Source organism: Pestalotiopsis fici (assembly GCF_000516985.1).
Source record: "Pestalotiopsis fici W106-1 unplaced genomic scaffold PFICI_Scf_16, whole genome shotgun sequence".
Classification (NCBI taxonomy): Eukaryota; Fungi; Ascomycota; class Sordariomycetes; order Amphisphaeriales; family Sporocadaceae; genus Pestalotiopsis; species Pestalotiopsis fici.
The window spans coordinates 219,050-227,395 of NW_006917106.1; the positions used below are offsets into that span (position 1 = coordinate 219,050).

An 8,346-nucleotide genomic window follows, 5' to 3' on the forward strand; every position below is an offset into this window, starting at 1 on the left:
CAAGGACGTCATCTATCGATCCGTTCCAATGCTAAGCCAGGTTAGTGCGCCTCAGACCCAACCATTGCCATGCGAATAGGCGCCCGCGACTAATATACACTTACCGTGAAATTGAGAATTCTGTGCGATTAGCAGCAGAGCTTCCGATGCCCTCGGTTTCTGTTATTGGTTCGCTATTGTCTCGCTGAGCATCTTCATGATCTCGGACTGCGGCCACGATTGAAGTGCGAAGCTGATCCTGCGCAGCTCCACTCATGTTGACTGTTAGCAACCAATAAACACACGCATGTCGGAAACCCAGAAGATGACTCAGGTAAACTGGCGTGAATGATTGCTTCCCAATTTCCAATTATTACTGCTGCATCCATCTTTTGGTGCCGTCTTGTGGAAGTTCAAGTCTCGGAAGAGCTTTCTTGGTCAACATAAGAGGGAAGCAATCAGAACGCCGACCCAGGCTCCTTGCCTAGGGACCAGATGCTCGCTACCATTTGACTTGGCTAGAAAGATCATAAAAGAGGCGTTTGAGGTCTTCGACATCTCTGCATTGGAAAGTGCAATTGATTGCGCCTCTGAGCCTTGAATCTCATACGTGTCAACCTGTGGGACCAAGTCATGCACAGCGGATTTTCACACCAGCTGTCATCATGGCACGAATATTCGTCCAAGTGGTCATGATGATCACTATATCCTGACGCAGCACAAGGAGACTGGCACTTGGTTATACAACGCGCGCGCTTGGGAATACGGACCTCTCCTCTTTGTTCCCTCCCTCGCCATCGCCTCCAACCGGAATCGGTAAAAAGTATTGGCAATGTCCTTTGTTCTACACCTTCCAAACACTGCGCACCACGAATATCCATTGAAAGGTATACTCTTGCAGGCAATTGTTACAAGCTTCCTCTTGGTACAGCATATGTGGATGAGCTCTAGTTGACCGCTGACCTGGCATCAAAGATACGAGACTGTAAAATGCGTAAACATTTGCTTCTTTTCGCGATCCTACATGTTGCTAATGTGGCAAATGGCTCAGTCCAGCAACTGACAGATATCGATCGAAGAAATCTAGAGCCGGAATCAGTGGAAATTGTCGACCTTTTACCACTAGTCCAGCATCCAGATGATGTAGCAAAACGCTTTGATATACCTGGCGTGGATCTTGATTCGGTGGCCGACGAAGTTTGGGGCAAGGTCAAGAGCGAGGTTGCCGATGCAGTAGATGCAGCCAAGAAGACATTTGATGATGCTGTAAGCACGGCCAAGGAGACTCTGGACAAAGCTGTCGCTATGGCCAAGGAAGCGATCGAAAAGATCAAGGACGAGGTCGAGAAGATCTGGGAAGAAGTCAAGAAGAAAGTGGCCGAGCTCGAAGACAAGGTCTTTTCGGCGATCCATGATTGGATCCATGATCATATCGTTGAGCCCTTGATAAAGCTCCTGGTCATTATTCTCGTCATTCTGCTGTTTCTACCGACTTGGTGGCTCATACACATCATCGCCAAGCTCTTCGATAGTACGCGCAAGACCAGACCGGCGCCTCAGCAGAATGTTGAAATGCAGTCCTGGGACGAAGGCATCATCAACGGTGGGATTGTGCAGCCATCACGTCCCAAAAAGAATTGGGCGTATTACGTGGTCCGGAGCTGGGAAAAATATGGGCTGGGTGCCGTGTGCCTGTTGTGTCCATTCGTGGGTGGGTTTATATCATGGCTGGAGGCGCGGAAGGTGCCGAAGCTGGACCGCAAAATGCGAGGACTGCGTGGAGATGTTCAAGACCTACAGCTTGAGATACAGGCATTAAAAGCTTGGAGAGCGGGGCAGGAGAAGTCGAAGAGAGAAGAGGGGAACAAGCTGAGGTCTGGGACAGATCGTCAGAATTGGTAATCAAGGTTGGTGTAGATAAAATGCGGAAATACATTTTCATGATCCTATTGACCAGTGGATGCCACTCGAGAAACCAATGGAAACCTATTGAATAGGATACGCTGAAAAGTACTTACATAGTAGCGCAGTACGCGGTTATAAAGTGGCCAGTATGCGAAGAAGGGCAATATGCTGCTTGATGCACCACCAAAGCCCAGCTTCCTAGGTAGGTACCTAGAAAGGTAGAGGACATCCCCGGATAATTATTAGGTAGTACGCTACATGAAGGTATATAGTAGATACCTACATATGTAGGCAAGATACTAGCTACCCCAAGACCCTCAGAACTCGTATTAATATTGTCAAGTCATTACTCGAGTTGTGAAAGGAGCTTGGGCGCGATCATGGAGATCTCCGCTCATCTCGCGTGCCTTGAAACCCCCATTCAAGGAACAAAAGTTTCTTCTTGCCTACCTGCCAATCTATGGCTTTAGATCGTGTACTATACATCTAGAATGGTCAGCTGCCCCTCATTCCGGACCTACCTACCTCAAGGCAAGACGACACTTTCGGGCCCAACAAACTCTAACTGCATTGCCTAGCAAGAACATTTGCTATACCCGAGATGGGTAGAAAGACTGCCTTCTTCTCCGGTCCTCAAATGACTGGAATGATGGATTATATGAATAGGCAGATTGGTACCTGGTAGTATTTGAATCACTCAATTGCTTCGTCCACTATGAAGGAAATCATCAATCGTCCACAAGCGAAAACCCGAGAAAAAAAGGCAGCCCTGGAGCCCCACCTAACGCTGTACCCCAGATTTCCCCCGCAATTCCGTGTCGCTGTCCAGGTTCCTTGAGGCCCCTCACAGCCCCTCTATTTGCCTAACTGGAAGCTAGCTGAGCTCAAGTGGACTCCCGGGAAAGGCGGATCGTGGAAAGCACAGCGGCGACTCCCGAAATGATGGTACGTTAAACCACTTTGAGCAGTTTAGGTGACGGGGTGTCATGACCAGGGGTAGCTCTGACCAATCGTGCAATGGATCGTACGGTTGCCAGCTTGCAATGGCGTGGAGAGTGAGATAGATGCCTGTGTTACCTCGCCATTCTCGCTCTCTTCTTGATCTCCAATTAAGGCATTGTCACGCAATGAGAGAAAGCTGTGGCGCTGCTGCTGCAATTGCAAGTCAGCCAGTCCCTGTCTGCATCTCGTCATTCGGCAGTCACGCGATGCTCGTCCGTTTGATCAATGAAGGTTTACCCCGCTCATTGCGACACCCTCTCACGCACCACCAGACGTAGACGTGGAGTGAGACCAGAGACGATCCGAGACTGGCACGATACATGCCAACATACAATTCTGCTACAGACGACATTTGACCATCGTCCCGCAGCTTCCCTCCCTTTCCATTAGAAAAAAAAAATTGAGACAGACCAAAAGAAAAGCCCGGTGGCTGATATGGAAACCCCTGCTCCATGGAAAAAGCAGCTGCCGGCCGTTGGTGTTCGGGGCGTTTATGCTCAAGGCAGTTCCTGCATCGACTGGCGGCCAAGTGGTCGGCAGGATCTACATACCTTAGACATCACACTTACTATAGGATGTGGCAGCTGGACGGTTGATCGATTCCCCTCCTCCCACCTTCCCCTCCCCCTTCTTAACCTCTTTCCCCTCTTCCCTTGAACTCTTGTTTGTTTTCTCTTCTCTTTGTCTACATTCAATCTCGAATCAAGCATTAAACACACAAACATTGAACACTTCTCACGATTCATCCTCCATTGTCCTCTCCCCCCTTGTGGCTGACAGGCAACCTACCAGCAAGATCTATCTTTCTACAGTCCCAATTCAATTCCAACGCCTTGCAGATACTACCCAGAGGTGCCCATAGTACATCTCTTCACTGCCCACCAGCTCTTGTTACAGATACAAGAGCTCTTTAGTTAGGAAATTACTGCTTTAGCACCTTCCTCTACGCCAGCCGCCATCATGTCGGAACCTCTCTCCAAGGTGGACTCCGCTGTCCAGGGTCTGAATGAAGCACCACCCAAGAAGACGAGAATGAGCTCGAGTGCACCAGGTGTCATGAACATTGACGACCTTCGTAAGTTTCTCCCAATCTACTGTGGGTCAGGACTGCCCGTTGCGGACTGTGCCACAAAACAGCCACTGACTATATATTGTTCAGGGGATAGCGAAACAGTAATCCACGTAGCCATTGAGACACAGAAGACTGGGTGGTAAGGTCACCGAGAACAGGCGGTGCCGTCTTCTTTAAAGCTTTTCTTCTAATGTTTGTTCGTGCACAGGAAGATCAACTCGTCTTCTACATCAGTAGAGGATAAGGAGATTCTCAAGAAGATGCTGACGACCCCTCCGGTCAAGAAGATTGAGATTGAGTTTCCCCTCGGCATGACCGTGGTAGCACGGAATCTCAAGGGCGTCACCATCAAGGACGCATTAGATGCCATGCACAAGCCGAACAAGAAGAGAGTGAGTCTCGGATCCTTGCGCTTCTCGCTCCATGAAGTTAGGAAACACTCTACTAAGACCTCATCACACAGGCGGATGACGAGCTTGACAAGCCCTACCTGGAGGGCTTCGAATGGAACGGACTTCGCGACGGCAACACGGAAGAGGAGAAGAAGCACGAGTGGACACGTCTGCACGTACGCCTCCAATCCACACCAGGTATCGCACAAGGCGGTGGCAAGAAGAAGAAGAACAAGGGCGGCGATGACGCATAGTGAACCTCTACCGACTTGCCAATCCCGCACCTGATCTCTCGTAATCCTGAGGGGCTCTCATTGGCTCTTGTCTTATTGTTGAATTATGCAAGGCGTACGGATTCTTGTGGAAGGCTGTCCGGATTGCATGGTCTGGTTTAGGCGGCGAATAGTGTCATAGCGACTTCGATCTTGTCTCGTAGAGACATGCTTCTTGGAACTAAACGCACAAGTCGGAAACGGGAACTATTTCCAATAGGATTGCCAGCGTCTGGCAACCTTGTATAAATATACTTGTGCTCACATATTTCTGTGCTGTTTATTTGCTGCAAAGGGCACATGTGCGAAATTTCAGATTGACTGCTAACAAATCGGATCGTTGGTAAAAGAGATAGCAGAGTTGTTCTCAATGTTCGATCCTTAATCCAGATCCACAGCGGCATGTTACATAACATGGGAAGTCTTAGATGTCTATAACTGCCCAGTATCTGGAATCTAGAATATATAACGGGACCATATCTGGGGTATTTCATATTCATACCAGTATGCTACATCGGTACTAATAGTACCTTTTATATAAAGCATTAACCAGGATGATTGAGACTGAGGCACAACAGCGCTAGTGCCAGGCATCAGGATTCCCCCGACTTTCCGGGTCCATCCAATAGCTACTAAGGTTACGTAGGTATTTAGGCACCAACCAAAATTGCTTCACGGAGTACCTACCTAGGTACATCAATACATTCCCTACCAAGTGCGCAAATCCTGATAATTTGGGTTAACTGAACTCAATCTCACATTGCCCTGCACAGGCAAGGCAATGAACAATCAAACAATATTACCATCTCCCAGGTATATGTAGACCATGACCCAGCCTGCTTCATCCCCTCGCGTCGACGCAGCGCGTACACTATCAAGAAATTGCAAGATGGTTCCCGCTCCAAACCCACCAGTATGCGATGATACGAAAGCTACAATATTCGGCAACACACCAAATCCCCATCCTGTGGTGATATGTTTCCATGGATCCGGCGACTCATGCGCCTCCTGGCTGCCACTGGCCCATTCATTGAGCGATTCATACCGTGTGTTGCTTTGGGATCGCGGCGAGCCCAGCCAGAAGCCCAGCGTAGCAGTAGACGAAATGGTAAAGTACTTGGAACAGGTACGCCTGCAGATACCGCCCCCTTACGTGCTCGTAGCGCACTCCTGTGAGTAGTCAAACTAGGTGTTGAATATTTTCAGTTTTGCGGTGAGATATGGGAGAATCTGCCTTGTGAATTTCTTATTGATCTCATGGTTTTTCTCAGGAAGCACGCAATTCTTGCTCGGGCAGTTCGATCATATACTACAAGTATATGTGTACAGGGCAAAATCAGAAGCTAACATATTATAATCCACCAGACGGAGGCACCTTTGCCCGGACATTCTTAGAAAAGAGACCAAGAGACGTGGCGGGAATGGTGCTGGCGGAGACGGGCCAGGAGACCGCATTGGACGCCAAGATGGAGCGGCAGCAATACAGGAGACAGGTTCTCGGTGACAATCCACTCAGCGTTATCCGGGCAAACACCTTGATAAGAAAGTGGGCGCAGTACGAGCACGCTGTAAATGCGGCCGATAACGATACCGAGAAGACAGCTCTCGAGGTTCAGAAACAGATCCTCGACGTTACAGACAAGGAAGACGAGCGGCTCAAAAAGGCCCAGCTTGCACTATCTCGCCATCATCGCTACCTGCATGTGCCAGATTGTGGACACAACGTCATCCAAGACAGACCAGAGGTGGTAGCAGATGAAATACGATGGGTCATGAAGAACCTTGTTTCAACAGAAAAGAAGCCTGCGAACGTACTCCGTCGACTACTTTCTTTGATCGGGAGTCGACGACAACCACAATGAGTCAGCTCTTAAACACGAATATTTCAAGGCTGGAGGCCATCACAAGCTTCATTCATATCCCAGATTAAGTCCAACCGTTCTTGTACTGAGTCTATTGAATTAGCGACTTCCAATATTTGATACACACCGGCAATGATCCCAATGTGCCAACCACAGCCGGACGAGGACAGATTCTACTGGTTTCGGCCTAAAACAAGAAGAAAAGCCCCATTCGCCATACAGTCTCAACAGGAAATGTATTCTATTAGTTTGAGACCCTGTACTAAGCATTTATTCGACAAGGAACGGAAGGGGCAGTACCTTCCGCCAATTTAGCACAACCTGTTGAGAAGGGGGTAAAAACAGGGGAAGGAAAGGAAAGAAGAAACAAACTCGATTAGACATCAGCCAGTACTTGGAACAGAGGCCAATTACCATCGAATACCCAAGGTGGAAACGTCAATCATGTACAACAGGCACGTGGGTAGAGCTGTAATCATTGGTGTGGCAGCTACTCATTCCTGGGCCATAATTGGTATTGTCTACGGGATAAGTGAGATCCCAGCCCAGACTGTCCATTTCCTCTGCAAAATTACATAATTCTCAGTTAACGAACAACACGAAGCCCACTTCTGACAGAGTGCGCTAATGGGCAATTCAAGTGTCATATATGACGAATTACTGGCCCGACGTCGTGTGCGCTCACTCAGCATGATGAGAAATCCATCCACCAAGACGAAGTCTCCATCTAAAATTTTCATACTGTCTCTTGCATGCAAAGCTGATTGTGCCCCCTATTTGCCACTCTCAAAGATCAGATGACGGATCATTTCTACCTTTTCGGCGGGGATGAGGACGTCTTTCTGAGGGAATGGAGTGCCTCCACCAAAGTAACGATGCAACTCGACAGCTGCGAGCTGAGGTATCACCCAAACGTCCTGCTCTTGTACCGAGTGTTGAAATAAGATGTCCTGTATGATGCCCTTGACCATGTTGCATGATGGACACTGCAATGGTGATGGTGCCATGATGACAGTGTCGGATGTCATTGACTGAAACCCATTGACCGCGTTCTTTCCAGTGCTGTATTTGCGGCCGGAATAAGGTATGTCGAAGCCAGTGGGTGCCATACTTCCATATCCAGCAGGAGCAGGGAACGGAGTTGAGCTGGTCATCATACCCATTCCACTTCCCAAGTCTTCAGACATCCCATTTTTGGTGGTGGTTGTTGTTGTTGTTGCTGTTGTTGTCTGAGGAACTTTTTGGTAGTTTGAAGAATCAAATAGTTTCTTGGGTAATTTGTCTTTTGCTCGGTTGGAACGATGGATGGATGGGATGCTTCTTCTGTCTTCTGAAGTGGGCATGTTCAGGGTCGGTGACTTGGTCTTCTTGGAGGCCGACTTGGGCGGACGCCCGCGCTTACGAGGGGGAGTGGCAACCACAACTTGGCCATTTGAAACCTTTGATGTAGTGCCCGGAAGTGATTGCTTGCGAGGGCGACCGCGCTTCTTGGGCAAGGGACTCGGTGTCTGGAGTGGTAGTGACGAAGAGCTGAAAGCATCCATAGCAACCCCGCGCTCAGAGACGACTTGATTCGACACTTCTGACGGTTGTTCCATGATCTGCCGTGACTTGTCCAAGTTGCTGTCGTTGGTGTCAACGGGCTGGTCAAAGGTGGCTTCTAAGATGAAGGTTAGCTTCAGTGAATGTGTGTGGCCCTTTGCTTTTGTTGCTCCTGCTCATAATATACCATTGGAAGGTGCTGTCTCATCTTTAAACCCGGTCATGGCCGCATTGATGGGGCTGCCCACGCTCATCTGGTAGATGGTGTCAAGTGCATCGGGCGAATCGGTCTCAATAGACTGCAGAGGAGTATCGGCCAT

The 8,346-nt window shown here is 48.9% G+C and overlaps 4 protein-coding genes across 4 annotated transcripts; 3 read left to right on the forward strand and 1 right to left on the reverse strand.

Moving 5' to 3' along the window:
* Positions 1–969: 969 nt before the first annotated feature.
* PFICI_15241 (uncharacterized protein) lies at positions 970–1,881 on the forward strand (the record flags this gene model as incomplete). The annotated part of the gene is made up of 1 exon (XM_007843822.1): positions 970–1,881. One exon carries the CDS (start codon positions 970–972, stop codon positions 1,879–1,881), a length of 912 nt encoding a protein of 303 aa, XP_007842013.1.
* A 1,965-nt stretch (positions 1,882–3,846) lies between these two features.
* On the forward strand, positions 3,847–4,604 carry PFICI_15242 (uncharacterized protein; the record flags this gene model as incomplete). The annotated part of the gene is made up of 4 exons (XM_007843823.1): positions 3,847–3,961; positions 4,046–4,097; positions 4,167–4,350; positions 4,422–4,604. 4 exons carry the CDS (start codon positions 3,847–3,849, stop codon positions 4,602–4,604), a joined length of 534 nt encoding a protein of 177 aa, XP_007842014.1.
* Positions 4,605–5,511: 907 nt separating this feature from the next.
* Positions 5,512–6,484, forward strand: PFICI_15243 (uncharacterized protein; the record flags this gene model as incomplete). The annotated part of the gene is made up of 2 exons (XM_007843824.1): positions 5,512–5,794; positions 5,988–6,484. 2 exons carry the CDS (start codon positions 5,512–5,514, stop codon positions 6,482–6,484), a joined length of 780 nt encoding a protein of 259 aa, XP_007842015.1.
* A 773-nt stretch (positions 6,485–7,257) lies between these two features.
* Positions 7,258–8,346, reverse strand: PFICI_15244 (uncharacterized protein; the record flags this gene model as incomplete). Its single annotated transcript, XM_007843825.1, has 2 exons — positions 7,258–8,144; positions 8,214–8,346. The coding sequence occupies 2 exons, from the start codon at positions 8,344–8,346 to the stop codon at positions 7,258–7,260; spliced, it is 1,020 nt and encodes a 339-aa protein (XP_007842016.1).